This window comes from Pelmatolapia mariae, linkage group LG15 (genome assembly GCF_036321145.2).
Source record: "Pelmatolapia mariae isolate MD_Pm_ZW linkage group LG15, Pm_UMD_F_2, whole genome shotgun sequence".
NCBI classification, from domain to species: Eukaryota; Metazoa; Chordata; class Actinopteri; order Cichliformes; family Cichlidae; genus Pelmatolapia; species Pelmatolapia mariae.
In genome coordinates, this window is record NC_086240.1 from 21,056,062 (window position 1) to 21,076,501 (window position 20,440).

Below are 20,440 nucleotides of genomic sequence, written 5' to 3' on the forward strand. Positions count from 1 at the left end.
ACCAGCAGCACAGTATTCAGACTCTGGCATCATGTTTAAACCCTATCAAAGAAGGGTTTGCTCAGCACCGTGTCTGTTTACTCCAAACTACCACACTGCGGGTTCATGAGGTTTACAAGTTTCCTCTAAGGTTTACTCTGACCCAGGTCATCTGTGGGGGCCACAGACTGAACTCTGGAAGCCTGCATGGTCTCTGCTCTGTAAATAATTTACTCCGTACTTACACTTTAAAGAGAAAAACAAAGCCTAGCCTTCACCTTATTGATCAGTCATTGTATCAGATAAGACAAACATGCACAAGTAAGGCAGAGGGCTCAGGTTTTATAAAAATATGGTTCAACGTAAAAGATATAAAGTTACAGTACACATATGAAAACAACATCACAAGTAATGTTGGAATGGAGGAGTTTTATTGGTCTGATTATGTGCTACAATAACACACGTATTTCACATTCCAGCAATCAATTAACATAATTAATCTCAATGTGTTCAAATATCACACAAATAATGAACTAAAGCAGACCTATTATACTTTTCCACATTCTTTTTCTCATATATGTGCTGTAATAGTTTAGGGTATTTATTCTAACCCACCTGCTTTTCAAATCTTGTGTTTGTGAGGGACAGCCAATTAGTTGGCTTGAAAGGAGGAGTTAAAAGTGGTTGAATCAGTAACGAGATGGAAATTAGCATAACAGGTCCACTGTAAGCAAAATGCTCTCACATCAAATGTCTTAAATATTGTTTCTTAATAAAATAAAATACCATAAACTTCAGTACACCTTTAAATTGGAGATGCTTGAATATCACACTTCATTCACTCGTCACACTTATCTGTATGTAAACACTTATATATATATTTTTTGCAACAGATAAACACCACACCGTATTGTAGAAAGCTTGACATTTGAACTCTTTGTTTGATTAGACCAGCAAATCAAAGAAGCCAAGGATAAAATTTCAGTGCAAGAAGAAGTTGAAATATAAACTATTTTTTTTACTTTCAATAAACATGTTTGTAGCATCTGGATGAGGTTTCCCATGCAGCTTTTTTTTTTTACACAAACACGTTGATGAAAAGGCTATCACATATTATTAGTCTGTTATTTTTGTTTTTGGCTCTGTGTATGTGTCAGATGGGCGTGGTCAGAGCAATATAACCTGGAACCACATGAAAAACCAACGTCAGCTTCATTTTATGGTCCCCAAAAAGTTAGACTGAAGTCACATGGGATGTAGATTATTAGCAGATAAAAGCAAAACTTATCACAGTGCAAGTCAAAATACTTTCTTAAATGTACTCTTAAATCTAAATCAAGCCTAACTTCTTAAATTTAGACTTGTGTATTTAGTGAATTTGTTTATACTCGTTTCACTTTGGCTGTGTTTGTTTTATATTGCTCTTATTTGTCTCACATTTAAGGTGAGGCTTTTGATATTGTCTGCACTTATACACAATTTTCTCTTCCACTGAAGTCTTTTTGAAGATACACAGGAGGTAAAATGAGTTTCACTGCAAACTGAATGGCATCTGTATGGAGACTCGTATAAAATGGTTTCTGTGCACAAGACCAAACAAAGTCTTATTGTTAGGCTCCAATAATAATTGACAAGCTTGTAAATCTAACCCAAACACAGGTCTGGAAATAATTAAGGTTGTCTGGCTTCAAAGTAAATGCAGGATGTCACAGATTCATCAGACCATAATCTAGTAATGCAGGAGCAATGTTGGAAAAATGTTTGTACTTTTACTCATCATTTTAAATGAATTCCACTGCAGGTTCTTTATTAACTAATACCCAATCAATAGAAAGAAAACGGTAGTGTCAGCCTCATCAGAGCATCAAAGTTCAACAGATTTAATAGCAGAAGAAGCTGGAATGCAACAAGATTCGTGTAACAACAAGACCCAGTGCGTCAGATTAAGCTCTTAGCTTGAGCTGATGAGCACTCGTGATCCGAGAACCCAGATCCACTCTGGAATGCATCTCATCAATCCGTACTGCAAATACAAAAAGAGAAGAGGATATGGAAAAAGTATTTAATCTTTTCAATTCTGGTTTCACAAAAGCTGGAACAGTATCAGAGATCATTTCACTCAGAGTAATATACTTCACATTTTTTACATTTTCTGTGATGCTGTCAAAATAAAAACTGATGACATGACTTCATTTCAACTGACCTGTAGGGTATGAGGCCAATATCCTGTGGTCCTGTTTGAGACTCCCAGAGTGGAGATGGCATGGCGAGCATAAACCTCTGGCTTTGGTACAAACCAGCCTTCTCTTCGTGATGGTGATGAAGATGATGGCTGCTGCTCACTTGAGGCTATCTAAATGGACATGGACACAGATGAAGTTAAACAGCTTGATTTCACCGATCTCCCTAGTTTGATAGCCAATTTCATACACGATGTGCAAACACAACAAGCCATACATTAGCAACTATCAGAGTAATAGCAGTGAGGATTGCGGATCCAGCCAGACTTTTGCTGCCAGATTTCAGGTCTTACAGAACAGCTACTGTTAAGATATTTACCTGGAAAGGGATCAGACTCTGAATGAATATGCCTTTGCTGCTGTACTCAAAGTGAAGAGCTCTTGACAAATGATCCAGGTATCCCTGAAATGTCAGAGGAAAGGTTGCTGTTGTCAGGAAAAAATAATGTTGTTGTGACTGGGACTACAGCCAGCACACAGAAGAAATGGAGATGAGAGCTCAAAAACCTAAAAAATTTACTTTAAAGCGTGGCTCAAACCTTTTTCTGGCCGACACTACTTTACATACTAAAAAAAGTTACATTTTTAATCAATCATTAACAAACAATCAAGGTTCAAAGCTGAATTTCAGAGAAAACAGGAGACTAAAACTTATTTTACATAAATCCTGTTTGTTCAGCTTAGTTTTACAACATATTTTTCTGCAGGTCATCTACACCCACCAGCAGTGGATCTACTTGCCACAAATCGAGAACTAATACTTTAAGGGGATAGTAGTAATAACAGATTTTCAAATTGACCAGAGACATCAATGTGCTCTTCATCATATTACAAAGGATCTATACAGGCTATAGATGTGTTTTACTGGCACGTCTCCATGCCTGCAGACTGTAACAGTGATTTGTCTCACAGTGGAGGCGGTGAGCGTCACTCTTCCAAGAAGAGGTCTGCAGCAGGCACCCGATGATATATTGACCACGGCACCTCTGCTGCGATCCACCATCCCCGGCAGAACCAATCGGGTCATCAGAGTAGTAACTGCAATGTTCCTATTCACCAAATCCAAGAGGTGCTGTTCGGGCACTTCAATAAGGCTCTGGGGTGAAGCCAAAGATTCATCGACACAGTTTACCAGGAAGCCAATATCTTTACCCCTCAATGCTTCTTTGATGGGCTTGCAGGTCACTTGGTCCAGGGAGAAGTCAGCTGAGACCACAAGAGTTTCCACTCCATAATTTTGGGAGAGGTATGCAGCCATGTCTCTAACAGAGGAGGGGTCCCGAGTGACAAAGATGATGCTGATGGCATGCCTGGCCAGCTCCTCTGTGTATGCTTTGGCTACAGGCTCCGATGCACCTGACAGGAGAGATGACAAAGTCATGCTGGAGAGAACAAAAAAAGTTTGCAGCAACATTATAGACATAGAACCAGTTACAGTGCTGTAAAAAAGGATTTGTCCCCTTCCTGATTACTTAGCTTTTTGCATATGTTGTCAAATGTTTCATCATCATCACCAAACAAATTTTAATATTAGAGAAAGATAACCAAAGTAAATTTAAAATGCAGTCTTTAAAAGATGATTTAGAACATTCTGCTTACTGTATTATATTCTCTACCAGAAAATCTTGAAGTAAAATATCTGGTCATCAGTCCGTACCCTGAAGCTCAAGCACACTTGGGTTATACAGCAGAACAATGATCCAAAACACCAGATAGTCCACCCCATAAAGGTTTTGAAAGGGCCTAGTCAAAGTCCGGATTTAAATGCTTTGGCGTGACCTTAAACAGGCTGCTCATGCTGGAAAACTCTCCACTGTGGCTGAATTAATACAATTCTGCAACGAAGAGTGAGCCAAAATTCCTCCAAAGTGATGTGAAAGACTCATTGCCAGTTATCACAGGTAGATGGTAGTTCTTGCTGTTAAGGGTGGCACAACCAGTTATTGGGTTTAAGGGCCAATTTTCTTTTTCACAAAACGCAAGGTAGGTTTGGATAGCTTGTCTCCCATTCATGCAACCATGATTTAAAAACTGCATTTTGTATATACTCCCGTTGACTTTGGCTATTGTTAATGAAATAGATTCATGAAATATGAATGTGAAAATATGAATTTCATGAAATAAATTAATGAAATAGAGTTTAATTCAATTATGATATAACTGAAATTAACTCTGCTGCGGCCCATCCTTACCATAAACGACAGCCCAGTCACCATATCTCTGGGTCAGCTTCTTACTTGGGATCAATCTGGGCAGAAAATGCACCCTAACCAACGTGCAGCAGTCGCTCAGCAGGATCACTGCCCTGCTGGCCGTGTACAGAGCACCGACCAGCGCCAGGGTCTCAAAGTAAGAGTTGCACGAACGAGAAATTTCTCTGTACAAAAACTGAAAGCTGTCAACCGCCGCCATAGCCCACGCTGGTGTTGCTGAGATAATTTGCTAACTAAAGCTTATTCTGCGGTATAACGCTGGGACCTGTACGTGATTAGGTTAACGAATACTTCAGACGTGTAAATGGAAGCTACAGCTAACCCTACATAGTAAAATTACTTATAAAAGCTGTAAGAATTCAGGTTTAAAAAGCAGGTACGTCTCCTCTGCGACACCCGGTAAAAGCAGCAAAACATTGGGTCACGTGACAGTGTAGAACAGCAGTGCTGCATTCAAATCCATAACAAAAAATCCGTCTAAATACTTTCACCTCATGTTGAATGGTTTTTAAAAATATTCAATAAGGTTGAAATATTCTTTAATTATCACATGACAAACAATAAAAGCAAGTATAAACTCTAAAATTAACCCCAAGACATCATAAATATCCAGACTTTCATTATGAAAGCCAAATTCCGATTATCGTGGAGATACCATATGGGGGTCTCCCACAATGCACCACAGTTAACACTGGACGTTTCCATAGAGATACAGTTGTGGATGGCAAAGCGCTAGCTCGATGAAGCTCTTTTATATGCACAAAGACAAGGTGACTGATTTAAAAAGCTCTGTGCGTGATGGTTTTCGTTTGCCTTCGTTGCTTTTTAGTCCAGCTTCCGTTTTTAGTTTAATTTTGGCACTTTTGTTTTTCAGCTAGCAGTGTTTCAATAATGGCAGCGTCAAGCTAACAAGAGAAGGGACATATTCATTGTTGTTAGCACCAGAATTAAACCTTTGGATTGCAAGACAAAATCAAACTGATTGTACCGTTATTTTACATTTAATCACACATTTACGTGGTGTACACTGTCATCATTGCTGGGATCGCCTGTTTTTCCAGATAGGTAGCCAATTTTCAAACCTGTTGGTGATGAAATTTTTGCCTCTTCACTAAATGAAACCGAGAAGGGGATAATGATAAAGGATGTACGGTTTAGTAACGTGCTGGAGGTAGAAATATACACATGAGCACGTTTTGGTTCGTCTGTTGTTAAGTAACTTCATGTTACTTTACTGAGTATTAGTTTATATAGTTTCCTGTTATTTTTCGCCATTGGATGAGCAAATGTGTATTTTATGCTTTAGTGAATGGAAAGAAAAATGCCTCCTTTAGTCTCTTAGAAATCCCTCTGAATAAAAACCTTTTGTTTTTGACACAGCAGTAGCAGAGATGTCTGAGTTGTTTGCTGAGGATGAGGTTGAGTTGCAGTCCTTGGTTAAGCAGTTTCTGAGAAGCATCAGTGACAAGATCTCTAGTGCTCCTTCACCTGAATGTGCTGAAGAGATCCTTCTTCACCTAGAGGAGACTGACAAGAACTTTCACAAGTGAGTCCATCATCAAACACCATAGCATTAAATTTAATGATTGGATCTAACAAAATAGGCTTTGTTCTGTTTCTATGGGTATGTGTTCTTTGTGTTGTTTTTAGTATATATTTACAGTATAGGTGTGATTTGGTTACTTCTCTTCTTTCAGTTATGAGTTTGTAAAGTACCTCCGTCAATATGTGGAGAACGCTTTAGGATCTGTGGTTGAAGAGGAAACAAACAACTTGACCAGAGAAGATGGACAACATGCAACTGGCTCGGGACACGACACTCTGATTCACGCAGTGACAGAAAGGACTAGATACTCAGCTGAGTGAGTGTCTCTGAATATCTTTAGCATCTTTTTCTAATCGCCCGTATTCATCATGTTTATTGTGTTTCAAACCTACTTCATTGACCCTCCATACTTACTTTCAGATATGCTGGAAAACTCCAGAACTCAACCTTCCTAGTAAAAAGAATTTCAAATGCAAAACTTTGTTTTTTCTTTTGGCTGCACCTTTTAGGGTCGCCACAGAAAATCTGCCTCCATCTCACCGTATCACTTCCCTGATACCAGCCATCTATATATCCTCCCTTACTGCCATGAAGTTCCTCTTAAAATAGAATTGCATTGACTGTCTTCTCCATCTTCAACATCATTTTCCCAATAAATTCACTGTCCCACTGGGTAAATGGTCTCGTACTGCTATACTGCTTTTCTACTTTGTATTTATTTTTTAAATTCATTTTTGCCCCTGCATCCTGTCCGGCAGTGTAGCAATCAGAATTGTTGTCTGAAGGTCAAAAAATGCCCAACAAATTTACTTTCCCAACATGGACCATTACAGCATTTGTTATAATGGTCCACTTTACTTGATAGTCATATTTGATAGTCATATTTTATTAGGATTTTATTAGGATATTTTATTTTGATTTATTACAATCATAATGAAGAAGACCGGTGGACGGAAAAGGAAAAGACGAAAGAAGTTGAGGAGAAAGTTATGGAGAAGGATAGGGATAGAAAAATTGAGGAGAAGAAGAGGGATAGAGAGAGAAAAAACACTGAGAATCTGCTTCAAGACCTGGTGAGGGAAAAAAATAACACAGCAGAGAAACCACAGCAACAACTAACATATGCATAAATAACAGTAAATAATGAATAATACATTTTACTGAACAGCACACAGTACTAATAATACAAGATATTTTTAGAGGCAGCAGCCAACTACGATAGTGTGTCTGTGAGTATCTGTTTGTACACCTGTGTGCGTGAGCACGCTTGTGTTCAAAAGGTTTCTTCATGGACATGTCTAATGTGTGTGTGGGGCACCACAGCCCTGCCCCCCAAGAATCACCAATGCATCGGTGGGTGGGGGCACCAGCTACTGGCAGGGCATGTGGCAGGGCGAGGCAGGCCCCCACACCTGACCTGGTACACAAACAAACAGGCAGACACAGACACAAGCATGCATTCCCACCCTCATGCACACATACAAAAATACTCACACACTCACTAATATGGAGACATGCAGAAATGAATGCAGTACACACACTCCCCATACACACTCTATACTCTCAGGTCCAGTCGCCAATGCCTCCAGAGGGGCAATCAGCCCCTAAACCCAGGAGATGGTCCCTCTCACTCTTTTCTGCTTTAACTGAGCACTTTTTAATCATAATCACACACACACTCACAAATCTTTCTAACATTTGCACACACGCTCTGATGGAAGCGTATAGGCAGGCGATCAAGCTAGCAGCCTCCAGATTTGCATGCGACTCACTTTACCTCCTGAGCCACAACTACCACACACACATCCACCTTACGTGCACACTCTCTCCTTACCTTCTCTCGTGCACTCCCCATTGATTTGGATCATAACCCCACCTCTAGTACCTCTATTCCTTGCATCACCATTCACCTTTCCATTTGCCTCACTCGCTCACACATTTCTTTTCTGTCTTGATACCGCTGACTTTCATTCCTCTTCTTTCTGCACATCTCTGCCTCTGTAGGCTCTCCTCTACCTGCTCCCCACTCTCAATACAGATCACAATGTTGTCTGCGAGCAACATAGTCCACAGAGACTCCTGCCCAACCTCATCTGTAAACCTGTCCATCACCACAAACAAGAAGAGGCTCTAGTACAAATCTGTGTCCTACATTTTCATATAAAGCTGCCACCAGTGTTTTTGTACACAGGGGAAATTTTGGCACTTCAAAAGAGGTTTTAGTGAGATTCAAAAGATAAATGTTAAGAACTGAAAGTGGAAAATGGGACTTCAGAACCTCTGCACACGTCCTTAATAGTAATTTGTCAAATTTGTACAAGCAAATACTTGACTTTCTGCTCTTAGCTCATTTCTCATCCACAGTCTCTATATTTTACACTGAATAAGCCAACTAAACTCCACTGTTTTGAACCTGTCAGTGCCATCTTGGGTTTACACTTTAGAGCCTGGGTGTACCGAACTCTCATGGTGACTTTAAGTAGCAGTTGGATTTAGTTAGTTGTATTTAATTTCAGTGTTAAGAGGACTTATTATTCTTACTGTCATGTGTAGCCATCTCCCAAAATCCCATTCTTAGCCAAAACCCTGGATTCATATTCTTTAATAAGAAACTATGCAATTGGCTCGGGACACGACACTCTGAAAGGACTAGATACTCAGCTGAGTGAGTGTCTCTGAATATCTTTAGCATCTTTTTCTAATCGCCCGTATTCATCATGTTTATTTTGTTTCAAACCTACTTCATTGACCCTCCATACTTACTTTCGGAAATGCTGGAAAGCATATCCGAAGCCATATGCTTGGCATGACACGAGCCAATTGCATAGTTTGGCTCGTGTCCCGAGCCAAACTATGCAATTGGCTCGGGACACGACACTCAAATGTACTTGTGGTATTAAAGTTAAGTTGTCAGTTGTTTGGCGGTTATTTTAAAAAGTGGATAAATCTAATTTGTATTTACAGTATATTTCTTTCTTTTTTTCCATATTGGATAACTGCACCATCCAATCTCAGCGCTGAATTTCCCTGCTTTCAGCTTTAAATTGATGCAGTAATTACCTTTGACTTGAGTTTCATATAAAGAAATGGTTAGGCTTGCTGTGACTCGTGCAATCATATGGGGTGACCTGGTTTAGCTCATTCACTTTCTCTCTTTATGACAGGTACCAGCAGATGATACACACCTTAAAAAACACCATGATAACAGTTGTGGAGTCTTTAAAAAACAAGTCTGAGGAGGACCAGCTGAGAAAGGAGGAGATGCACCAAGAGAAGCAGCATAGGCAGTCCAACATCCAGTTCACTGACAACTGCTCTGACAGTGGCTCGTCCTTTAGTCAGGTTAGAGAAACAGTGGTTACAATCTGATGCCAATAAACTCTTGTTTTATTAATTTATTGCCTTTATATTGTATTCTGGCCCCAATTTCTGGATGACATTAATTGCGCAAGTTTCTTTCTTTCCATGATACATGGAATGGAGGTGAAAATCAATCTTTAGACATAGAGTGAAGCTGTTTTGAGAGATTTTTTTTTTTTTGCTTTGTGGTGGGTAATGATGCTTTTTTTTTTCCATTTCCTGTCTTTTTTTCATTTCCAGAGTTATGGATTCTTTAGACAAGAGCAGCTGCAAATTTTGGCTGAAAAGCTTGACTCCAGCAAGCCCAAAGAGGTGAACAACTTAGACATATCTTTTGGTTTCTTTTAGGTCACTGGAGGATTCTGTAGCACAAATCCATCTTTCCCAGTTAGATGATCAGGTCTCTTCAAAGAGTTGCAGGCAAGAGCCAAAAAACTGTCCCTTTTATCTTTCCGTAGATTTCTAATCAGGGTTTTTTTCTTTGTCTTAATCTTTTACCTTGACATTATCTTCACATTTGTCCATGTTGGAAAAACTGGAGATGGTCTTGTTTAATTTTGCACTCAAACTGATTTTGAATCAGTTTGAGTGAAATGGTCGCTGTTTGTTGGCACAGTTAGCACTTGCAAGTAGGGTTGCAAGTAGACATTGGTTTGTGTAAAGGGTTAACCAGCTAAAAGGTTACGAACCACTCCTCAGCATAATTGGCAGTGTAGTCCAGGTTCTTTATGTGAGTCTGTGTGTAGGTGCGTTGGGAGGCTCTGAAGGTCCTCTGCCGTGCTCCTACATCTGATGTGCTTAGCTGTGAGAGCTGGAGCAGCCTGCGTCTGAACCTCTGCGTAGCTCTGAGCGAGCCGGATCCCGACCTCAGCGTGAGTCCTGAGCAGCCTCATCTGCACACTGCAGTAAAATAAATGGCATTAATCGTTTATTCATTAATAAATAAATCAATAATAACCATGTTGTTGTTATTAACGATTTTATGCTTTATAATTGAACATAGCAAAAAACTTGTTCCTCATTCCACGGATCCTTAATCTTCTTTCTTTTCTTCTCACTGAATTTTCTTATCATTTAAAACGTAGGTATCATTGATTGATTATATAAATGGCTGTGAATGTACGTTCACGTGTGTCATCTCACCTCTGTCAGGATAATGCGCTGCGATTCTTTGCTAAAAGCCTCTCATCCTCTCCTCTGAATGTGACACGAGAAATTTACACAAGCCTGGGTAGGTAACTCTCATTGGACCATTCTGGGTTTTAATGTACCGTGCGGGACTGTTGTGTTTGAATTAAACAAAGATGTTTTTTAAAAAGTAAAATAAAATAAAAAAGTATATCTTAAAGGGTCACTTGTTTATTTACAGAGCAAATGAAAAGCAGCCTGTTATTCAGTGACATATGGGAAGTAGTTTTGGTTTTATGTTTAGATGGAGGGAGATGTTTGGTTTGTGGATTTTATGGGACGAGGTTACTTTCAGGAAATTTCCTAGCAGAAAATGCAACTGTACTAATGTGATCCATGTTATTTACTGTATCTTTGAGTTGTTTTAGCTCACTGCTGTATATCCAAAATCCATATTATCCTGTGTGGCTTGTAATAAGAATTTGCCTTTTAATGTGCAGCTAAATCTGTGGAGTCAAGTTTTCTGTCCCATAAGCTGAGCTTTCCAAGTGGCTCAGCTACCATTGACATTAACAGGCCTGAGATCAGTCATCTCCTCAAGCAGGTACAGCAACTTTTCTACAACAGCTTCTTAACTATATCATCGTAAAAATAAAGTGCACACACTGTTGTTCTCTCTGTGTGTCTTGTTTCAGATTCGACTGATGAATGATTTTCAAAAGGAGGTGACTAACTTCTGGATACGTCATCCAGAGAAGTGAGTTGTTTTTATCTTGTTTCTTGATTGTGTGCCCAACCATCACGGACTAGCCAGATGCTACTTTTCAAATCTGATGTATAAAAAAAAGAACACTTAGTACGTTTTTAAATGATTCATTTTAAGAGGGTATGAAATCCCACATATACATATCACATAATATACGTAATTACTTATAGAATGATGGAACAGACTGTGAACTTATTTTGTGTTTTTGTTTCTCTACCTTGCTTATAGATACATGGAAGAAGTTATAGAAAACACCTTTTCCCTGCTGTCCTTCCATCACGAACATGGCTCACCAGGAACTGAGAGAGTCCTGGAACCAGTTCACTTACTGGCTTTACTGGATATAAAAGCCACTTGGTTTAAAAAGTGGATGGTGGGTATGCCCACAGTTTCAGATTTACACAGACTGAATTTTTGTATGAACCGCTGTGTTCGTGTGTTGCATTTTAATGTTTTGATCTCCATCCTCTCTTGTTTATATTGCACTCTGTAACGTATATTTTTTCTGGTTTTCTCCTGGCCTCTGCCTCCCTCTCAGCATGGCTACTACAGCAGGGCTGTGATTCTCAGACTCCTGGAGAGAAAATACAAGTCTGTGGTGAGTGGGTTACTCAATAATAAGGATCTTTCACTGCTTTGTACTTCTGAAAGGTCTTAGACAAGAGGGGAGCAAATGAACATCAAAAGGATCAACCCGAGCCAATACTGGATATTTGAGGACAGTACACATAGATATTATTAGGGATTTAAAAAAAAAAGTCAATATCAAGATATTCTCTCTCACACGCTCTCTCTCCATATATATATGCATATAGTCGGAGCTAAATTAAAAGGGAATATATTACCATCTGCTAAGCTGTGATACTACTCTCTGTGCTTCAAATGATGCTGAGTGCTCTGTAAACACTGCTGGACAAAATATGTCTTTACAACATTTCTAACTGACCCTCACATATTTCTTTGCTTTGTGGTTGAATAAAATAAGTTTTTTTTTCTGTTGGTGCATATTTGACAACAAAAATCCTGAAATGAGTATATCTGTGAGATAGTGGCTGATAGTATCAGGCAAACATTATATTGGCCTGGTTCTTGGGTCATCCAAAAGGCATTAAAACTTGCATCTAAAACAGACATTGTGCTCATGAGAAAGCAAAGCTGTGATTGTACCAGAAAACTGGTGAACTGATGACAATCTTGGTTTTTCCCAAACAAATCCATTTACCTGCAGAGCCCAAGGGTGACCTGTTTCCATATTGAAATGCTATAGTCAGCCTCCAAAAGTTGATTCTGTTCATCTGGATGTAGCGTTTTCAGTGGGAGAAACGTTTCGTCACTCATCCAAGTGACTTCTTCAGTATCAGCTGACCGCATGTTTTCCCAATCTTATAAACAGGACATTTGCATAATGACAGAAAATGCTACAGTCAGCACTTTCTGGTTTGGTTTTTGGGCCTTATTGAACCTTCTCCTAAATTCTACCTTTACTAAGATGTAAACTTGTTGAAAAGCTAAAGAGATTGTCCAAAAGACTGGCTGTATCTAACTGCTCCTGACACCTCCTGTGAAAATGGTCCTGTTTGTGTCATTTTGTGGGGTGCAGGTGTAAATCACAGCCAAGCTGTTCAGTGTACTGGTCTTTTAGACAAAAGGGCGCAGTACAGGAGTGGCACTTTGACATTCAAGAATTGATTTTTTTTTTTTTTTTGAGCTCAAACCTCCCTTTTAACTGTTACAGTGACTTTAGAAGAGTTACTGTGGAATCGCCGCTGAAACTTTCTCTAAAGAAACTGCCAATATCTTTCTGAAACACTGTAAGCCTAAACTGCTCTTGCATCGCAGGGCATTAAAATTCCCCACAGTGCTTGGATTTAGATTAAAAGCATGGCTTCTAGTCTTAAATCTCTTGATTGGATAAGAGGAGGTTGCACTGAGATTCTCACTGAATTTTTAAGTAATTGTTCAGTTTTTGGCCTGTTTATAACAGCAGTCTACAAATTTGGCTATGCACATTAGCCGTCGTCATTTTATTCAGCTAATTTAACATGCTTAGCATCCGAAGCAACATGCATTATATCTTTTCTTTCACAGGCTGTAGCAGCTCTTCAGCAGTGCATCAAGTACAATGAGTCCTGTGAACGTTTCACAAATGACACAACTGAGTCAGAGGAGCAGCGGAGCATTGGCAAGTTAAAAAAAACAAAACAAAACTCCCTAAACTCATTATTTCTTCATCAGGTTTGTGTACTCTCTCAGGCATATTCAAATACCAGACTTCACTCTGGGCCTCTCCCTGTGTGCTAAGCATCAGCACATTTGCAGTAATGCTGATTTAATGTGTCTTGTGAAACAAACCAAAAAATAAAACTCTCAGAGTAAACTACTGTGAAAGTCTAATGAGAAAGTAATGCTTCATTTGAAGCCTTTGGGTGTTCGTACCTAGACTTTGCCATCATTTATTCAGCTTCTTTTATGCACAGACATTAAAACATAGGTGAACAGAGGAAAAACTGTGGAAAGGACAAGTTATAACAATAGAGGAAAAACCGAGACCGAAAGGGCAGACACTGACAAATTGGCATAGCAACACTTCAGGAATACATTATATATTACATGACGCAGTCCAGTTTTGAATGACGTTCTCAACAATGTGTACAAACAAGAGGCAATACTGGAGATTATCGACAGCCCTTTGCATCACCATTAAGTGTTTTTTTCCCTCAAATTTTAGGAAACATTGTTTTATGAATTCCTTTTAAAGTTTTTAAATAAAATTATCTGTTTGTGTCAAGTATTTGATCAAATTAAAACATAACATGGTAATTATAGAGTAACATGGACATGGTGCATATCCATTTGCAAAGCTACGTGCTAAAATGGAATAAACCAGAATGAATACAGGTGCAGATGGGGCATAAGGGAATGCAAGTGGAGCCTGTTATCTCCTGTAAGCCAGCTGGCTCCTTGAGACTGAACATTGTGACCTTGTCTTGGATAAGTTGCGATATGCCAGTTCCCTCGCCACTGATATAGTCCTCATAAAAGAGGAGCTGTGCCTCTTTTGGCTTTCTGCTCTCTAGAGACACTGCAAGCCTGACACATTTTTTCACCTGTCAGTCTCATTGTAATTCTGCAGCCTTTGATATGAACAGTGTGAAAACTGTGTCCACCTAAATGGTGCCACTTTTTTCTTTCACATTGTTTTCTTTTCTTTTTCTCAGTTTAGTTCCTTAAATCATCTGTTACAATGTCAGTAATATATTGTAATAATGTATCACTTTGATTTTTCTCTTAATGTTTCAGGTTTGGTACAGAGGAGTGTTTATTCTGGAAAAGAGCTCGAGTATTGCTGCTTTGTTCACTCTCTGTGTGTCCTAGGGAAGCTCATCATCTACACCAATGGAAAAAAGCTTTTTCCCATCAAAATAAGGAAATACAAAGGTTTGATGGTGCAGGATTATCTTACATAACTCAACATGTCGTCTGTCATATCATGTTGACACTGATCTTGAGAGTTTATTGCCATGTACAGATCATCATATCTCCTTTAGTAGATGTAATCTTTATAGTGCAGAACTGTGTCTGATCAGCATGTACTAACCCTCCCTCGATTCCTAGGAACAGAGATTTTAGCCCTCCACCCCACTGTAATTACTAATAAAGTTACATAATAGTTACATTTCACTTAGTCAGATGATTAAAGCAGACTCATCATCTGACTTTCCTGCACTGAACTGTAATTGATTTACTTATTAATAACTCCTTTCAGGACATTCGTGTACAGTCAAATCACCCCTGTTTTGTAATTTAATCCAACATAGGTTACACAACTAGGGTGGAAATCTGTTGACCAGCAACTCATGGATAATGACCACACCTTCAGGTGTTGACATGGATACCCCATCTGTTTGCGTGTCATAGTTTATCACCTCCTTAAGCTTTCACTGCAGTTTTTTAAAAACATGTAATATGACATTTTAAAATCTAAGTGCGGTATTCTACCAGTATTTTTTATTTTGTTATTTTTGTGAGAGCACTACTGACGCCAGGTGTTCACATATGTAGCTGTTAAAGTCTGGAGTTCAATCAGTGCAGTATAACTTCAATTCACTATCCTGCCACACAGTCCCAGTCTGTTCTGCCTTCAGATTTTTGGCAGTATATTCAGTGTCTAGTGTTTTCAGTTTAACATTTTCTTGTTATAGTTATAGTTTTATTTAATATAATGTATATATAGTTATACCATGGCGCTTTATGTACTCATGCTACGACTATACAACACTATAATAATAATGAGAAACCAAGCAATCAATTGATTCCTTATGAGGAAGAATTCGGTGACTGTGGGGAAACAAGAGAATCCCTTTTTCAAGAGTTCTTCAGGTTGTCTCACAGGTTACAGGGGGAGACAAAGATGTAGAGAGAAGAGATGAACATAGAAAGAAAGGACACAGTGTTTGAACTGTAGACCATCTGCACTTATAGGATGATACTGGGAGATGAATCATTCAAGGTTAATGGCATGAAACAGATGCACAGTGAGAAAAGGAGAGATCTGAATATCTTTTTCTTAGTTTTCTTAAATGTTTTTAATTTTCTTTTCTTTTTTTTTTATTCAGAACAAAGTCCTACTCCCAAATATTTTCATTTATTTAAAGTTTTAGAAAAGCAGAAGCTCTCTTTATTGTAGTACCTGCAACCAGGAACTGTTGGTGATATTTAGGCTTGTAATGAAATGTCATATTAAGACACTTTTAAAAGACTGTGGATACTAAAACCCACTGTGCACATAATATGTTAAGTGAACTACACACAAGGGGCTGATCCTTGTCTCTAAGGTTACCTTAACTTTTGATATGGACTATTTCCTTACCCACCTACTATTTTTAGTCGCTGTCCAGACACGGTGACTATCAACTGATTGATTGATTTATTATGTCTATTTCAGATCCTGTTACCCTGACAGACCTCGTTGTCATCCTGCTTAACATAATGTATAAACACCCTAGACCTCTGGATGGGGATTGCTCACACGCAGGTAGGGCATGTATACGCACACGCAGGTATATAGTAGAATTTCAGCTTCCTTACTGGTCTCTGTTCAGATAGGGGAATTTCAAATCAACTGCTGAGGTAGGTTAGTGACCCAACGTATGAGATGGAAAAAGAACTCCTCGGGCCATATCTTTTATCTCTTAACCTTGTACTGAGTCATGTAGTACTTAATTTGTCTCCTTGAAGACTTTATTGCCCTATTCATTCTCATGAATTACGTTCGAGAAATGTTGCTCCAGTGATCAATATTGTTCCCCACCTTGACTTTGTCAGAGGGTAATCTCCTTTGGCTGAGACAGAGAGTCATGCTGACTAAGTCAGATATTTATATTAATATTTTACCTGCTGTCTGATGAAGATCACATGAAGCATTCTTGAGACTGTATTTTGAGCAGCAATATGATACAGCAGAGTGCACTCTGCGAGAGATTTAGTCTCGAATGGAGGGTAAGATGTTTGAATTTAAAGCCCCATTAGGCTAAGTTTCCAGCTATAACACAAACATGACTTGTAAATCTTCACTTTTGTAATTTTCTCTTGTTACACAACATCGAACTCTAGTTATACGTGGCTTTTAATAGTCTTAGAGTTATGTGCATGTAGTATTAAAAGCAACAACATTCTTATAAAGATTGGTCCCAGATATTCATTTATGATCCTCATAGACATCAGTGGAGATCTGTGTTCTCTGTATCATTGGGCATGTATTGGCATATATCAGAAATAAAGTGCTTCTCAAAAGTATTTACAGCGCTTTACTTGTTCCACAGTTTGTCATGTTAGAGCCTTAGTCCAAAATGGATTCAATTAATTTTTCACCTCAAACTCCTACACACAGTACTCCTTAATGACAAAGTGAAAAAGTTTGCTTAGAATTCTTTTGTTTATTAAAAATATAATAACAAAAATATACCATGTATTTAAGTATCCACAGTCTTTGCTCATCACTTTGTTAAAGCACCTATGGCAGCAGTTACAGCCTCAAGTCTCTTTTCGTATGATGCTACAAGCTTGGCACACCTATTTTTTCGCAGTTGCTCCCATTCTTCTTACCACAACCTCTCAAGCTCCATCTGGTTGGTTGCATTAGTACACAGCCATTTCATAGTAGTTCACTCAAGCACATTCACGCAGTGGTCCAGAAACCACTCCTTTGTTATCTTTTCGTCCTGCTGGAAAATGAACCTTCGACCCAGTCTGTGTTCAGAGCCTTCTGGAGCACGTTATCATTAACTATGTCTGAACTTTTCTTCGTTCATCTTTCCCAGTTCCTGCTAACAAAAAACAAAACGTTTTGTTTCATCAGACCAGATAATTTAGTTTCTCCGGGTCTGAGAGTCCTCCAGGTGCGTTTTGGGAAAAAACTCCAGGTTGGGTGTGATGTGTCTTTTACTGACTGGCTACTGTCTGGCTACTATATAGGCCTGATTGGTGGACTGCTGTCGAAATATTTGTTCTCTTGTAAGGTTCTTCTCTCTCCATAGAGGAATGCTGAAACTGTGTCTGTTTGAGGTGAAAAATGAATTTAAGCCATTGTGGAATAAGGCTGTGATATGAGAAAAAGTTAGTGGATATATGCATATCTCAAAATAGTGGAAATACAAGTTCATTGGCCACTTTGTTAGGTACAACTTGCTAGTATTGGCTTGAATCATCTTACTGACATGAAATCACCACAAAATGGTCATTGATTGTATATTTAGGTGATCTAAAAGTGTAAACCTAGTGGGCAGATATAATCCTAGTGGGTATTAATGTAATTAGATGATTTCATATGCATTTAATTCAGCTAATTAATGTCATTAAATGCATATTAATTCATTAACTTTCGGTAGGTTCAGACGTCCTGTCGCCCAGCACCCTTGTGATGGAGGCGCTTTGGATGCTATGTGAACAGACAGAATGCGCTACAGAGTGTCTCTATCAGACTCCAGTTATAGAGAAGCTACTAGCTCCTGTTATAGCGCTGCTCAATGGACAGAAGGTCACAAGCACACACACACACACACACACACACACACACACACACACACACACACACACACACACACACACACACACACACACACACACACACCATTTGCAGATTACAAAAAAGGTTTTTGATTCATACAGTTTCAAGTGTAAAGTGTCCAACCATGACTTTCTACTCATAGTAAATAAGCATGTAAACTACTTTCCTTTTACATTTTTAGTGCAATAATTTTCAAATGTAGACTCCTCATCTTAAGAGTAACATAACTGTCCTCTGCGTAAGGACTTGTCATCGTTCAGCCTTCCAGAAAATGGAATTACAGAGGCTTTGGTTGTGAAATGTAGTAGTTTTTGCTTCAATTCCATCATTGTGAAAGATAAAAGTGTTATTTCAATGTTGAGTATCTGTTCAGGTGTCAATTTTCCTGAAGCAGTTGGTAATTTTGTGTGTTTATTTTCTGTGCGTTGCAGGCTGAGTTAAAGTCTCCTGCAGCAACCCTGAGTCTCATTGCAGATATTCTGGCTCGTATTGCAAACACAGACAGAGGATTAGCGCTCTTCTTATTTGAGAAGAATCTCGTTGCAGCCCACAGTGAGAGGTGAGATGTTGTGATTAAATTCGCAGCGTCGTTTTGTCTTTCTCGATAGTAATGAATAAATTACATTTTCCTAACTTAGCTGGAAGATTTTAATACAGAGTTAAATTTGCATAGCAAATCCTGCTTATTCTGCACCGAGCGCAGATTGGAACATGAGGGTGCTGCTGGTTTGTGAGCAGCTGGGGTTATATTATATTACGTTATATTCTGTTGCCTGACAATGACTAGTCTGCACTGTAGTTTCCTTCACTCTGTCCAGAAACACATTCTATTGTTGTGAACGAACAAGAATGTATTTACCAACCACCTATGGCTTCACTTCTATATGTATGCTGGCTCATTAAAAATGTGAGTGCATGAAAGTGCTTTGGAGACCCCAAAGAATTTTTGTTGCTCAAGGAATTGATGTAGATGTAGTCTTGGTTCTGAAAAGTAAATCCAGTGCTGAGGTGCCAGTTTCAAGAGTAAGTCAGATGTGTACACTGCTGAGTTGTTCCATGGCCTCAGCAAACACTTTGCTTGTGACTTTATTCGTTTTATCAGTTGCTAGTTTCAGGTCTTATTAAAGACCTCCAGTGTAGGCATTTAAAGCCACAAATTGAGACTGCTATACTTACAATCTAAAAATCTCATGCTGTGGATCTATAATAAACATCTTTGTCTTTTTTCACCCTTGTCTGCAGGACCTTTGCTGCTCATATCATCGTACAGTTCACCCAGAGGCTGCTCGACAAGGAATTGCCATCATTGTGTGAATCTGATATGCCCCATTCATTATGTGGAGCCTTTATTTTAGTTTGTCGGCAGATGTACAACACCTGCGATGGTCTGCAGGTTCTACGACCCTACGGCCTGCACAAAGCTTTAGCTGCTGCGTGGAAAAAGGTACATGTACCTCATTTGTGTTATTTGCAGAGACTTTATTATTTGACATGGAGCTATTATAGATTCAAAGATTCAGGATTCAAGATTCAAAGTGTTTATTGTCATGTGTCCAAAGAAAAAAAGGCCTTTCTTTGTGCAATGAAATTCTTTCTTTGCGGTCCACCCACAGATGCCGATTAATATATACAATAGAAATAGAACAGACAAAATACAAATAGTACAAATAAATAAATGAAGACAGAAAAGGAGACAAAATATTGAAGTGTGAAACAGAGATGTGTGCAAAAGAGCTATAGCTTAATAATTAATATAGCTTAATTATTATTACTGTTCAAAAATAGGTCAGCTGTTCAAGAGTCTGATGGCAGTGGGGAAGAAGGAGTTATTGAGTCTGGATGTTCTGGATTTCACAAGGGCAGAAGTGTGAACAGTCCGTGTTGGGGGTGTGTGGGGTCTTTGAGGATGGAGGCAGCTCTCCTCTGGACTCTGTGATGGTAGATGCTCTGCAGAGAGGGCAGCAGAGTCCTGATGATTTTCTCCGCAGTTGTTATCACTCTCTGCAGGCGTTTGCGGTCCATAGCAGTAGTGCTGCCGTACCATACAGTGATGCAAATGGTCAGTGTACTCTCCACAATGCAGCTGTAGAACTTGCTGAGGATCTTGGCCGACATACCAAATTTCCTCAGCCTCCTCAGGAA

The 20,440-nt window shown here is 39.0% G+C and overlaps 2 protein-coding genes across 5 annotated transcripts in view; one reads left to right on the forward strand and one right to left on the reverse strand.

Moving 5' to 3' along the window:
* Positions 1–385: 385 nt before the first annotated feature.
* Positions 386–4,851, reverse strand: hsdl1 (hydroxysteroid dehydrogenase like 1). Its single transcript, XM_063496255.1, has 5 exons — positions 4,412–4,851; positions 3,130–3,575; positions 2,539–2,622; positions 2,183–2,332; positions 386–2,002 (listed from the first exon to the last, which is right to left on the reverse strand). Exons 1-5 carry the CDS (start codon positions 4,629–4,631, stop codon positions 1,931–1,933), a joined length of 972 nt encoding a protein of 323 aa, XP_063352325.1. The 5' UTR covers positions 4,632–4,851; the 3' UTR covers positions 386–1,930.
* A 265-nt stretch (positions 4,852–5,116) lies between these two features.
* Positions 5,117–20,440, forward strand: part of tbc1d32 (TBC1 domain family, member 32) — a 92,355-nt gene continuing 77,031 nt past the window's right edge. For 3 of the 4 annotated variants that reach the window (XM_063495638.1, XM_063495640.1, XM_063495641.1), the window contains exons 1-17: positions 5,117–5,202; positions 5,813–5,978; positions 6,130–6,294; positions 9,143–9,320; positions 9,579–9,650; positions 10,085–10,210; positions 10,491–10,569; positions 10,967–11,070; positions 11,162–11,223; positions 11,461–11,605; positions 11,771–11,830; positions 13,321–13,414; positions 14,533–14,670; positions 16,178–16,267; positions 18,120–18,268; positions 18,730–18,857; positions 19,541–19,742. In XM_063495638.1, the coding sequence (XP_063351708.1) occupies positions 5,824–5,978; positions 6,130–6,294; positions 9,143–9,320; positions 9,579–9,650; positions 10,085–10,210; positions 10,491–10,569; positions 10,967–11,070; positions 11,162–11,223; positions 11,461–11,605; positions 11,771–11,830; positions 13,321–13,414; positions 14,533–14,670; positions 16,178–16,267; positions 18,120–18,268; positions 18,730–18,857; positions 19,541–19,742 (1,947 nt within the window). In that variant the 5' untranslated portion in view covers positions 5,117–5,202; positions 5,813–5,823. The remainder of the gene's footprint in view (positions 5,203–5,812; positions 5,979–6,129; positions 6,295–9,142; positions 9,321–9,578; positions 9,651–10,084; positions 10,211–10,490; positions 10,570–10,966; positions 11,071–11,161; positions 11,224–11,460; positions 11,606–11,770; positions 11,831–13,320; positions 13,415–14,532; positions 14,671–16,177; positions 16,268–18,119; positions 18,269–18,729; positions 18,858–19,540; positions 19,743–20,440) is intronic. The other variant, XM_063495639.1, reaches the window with a different exon arrangement.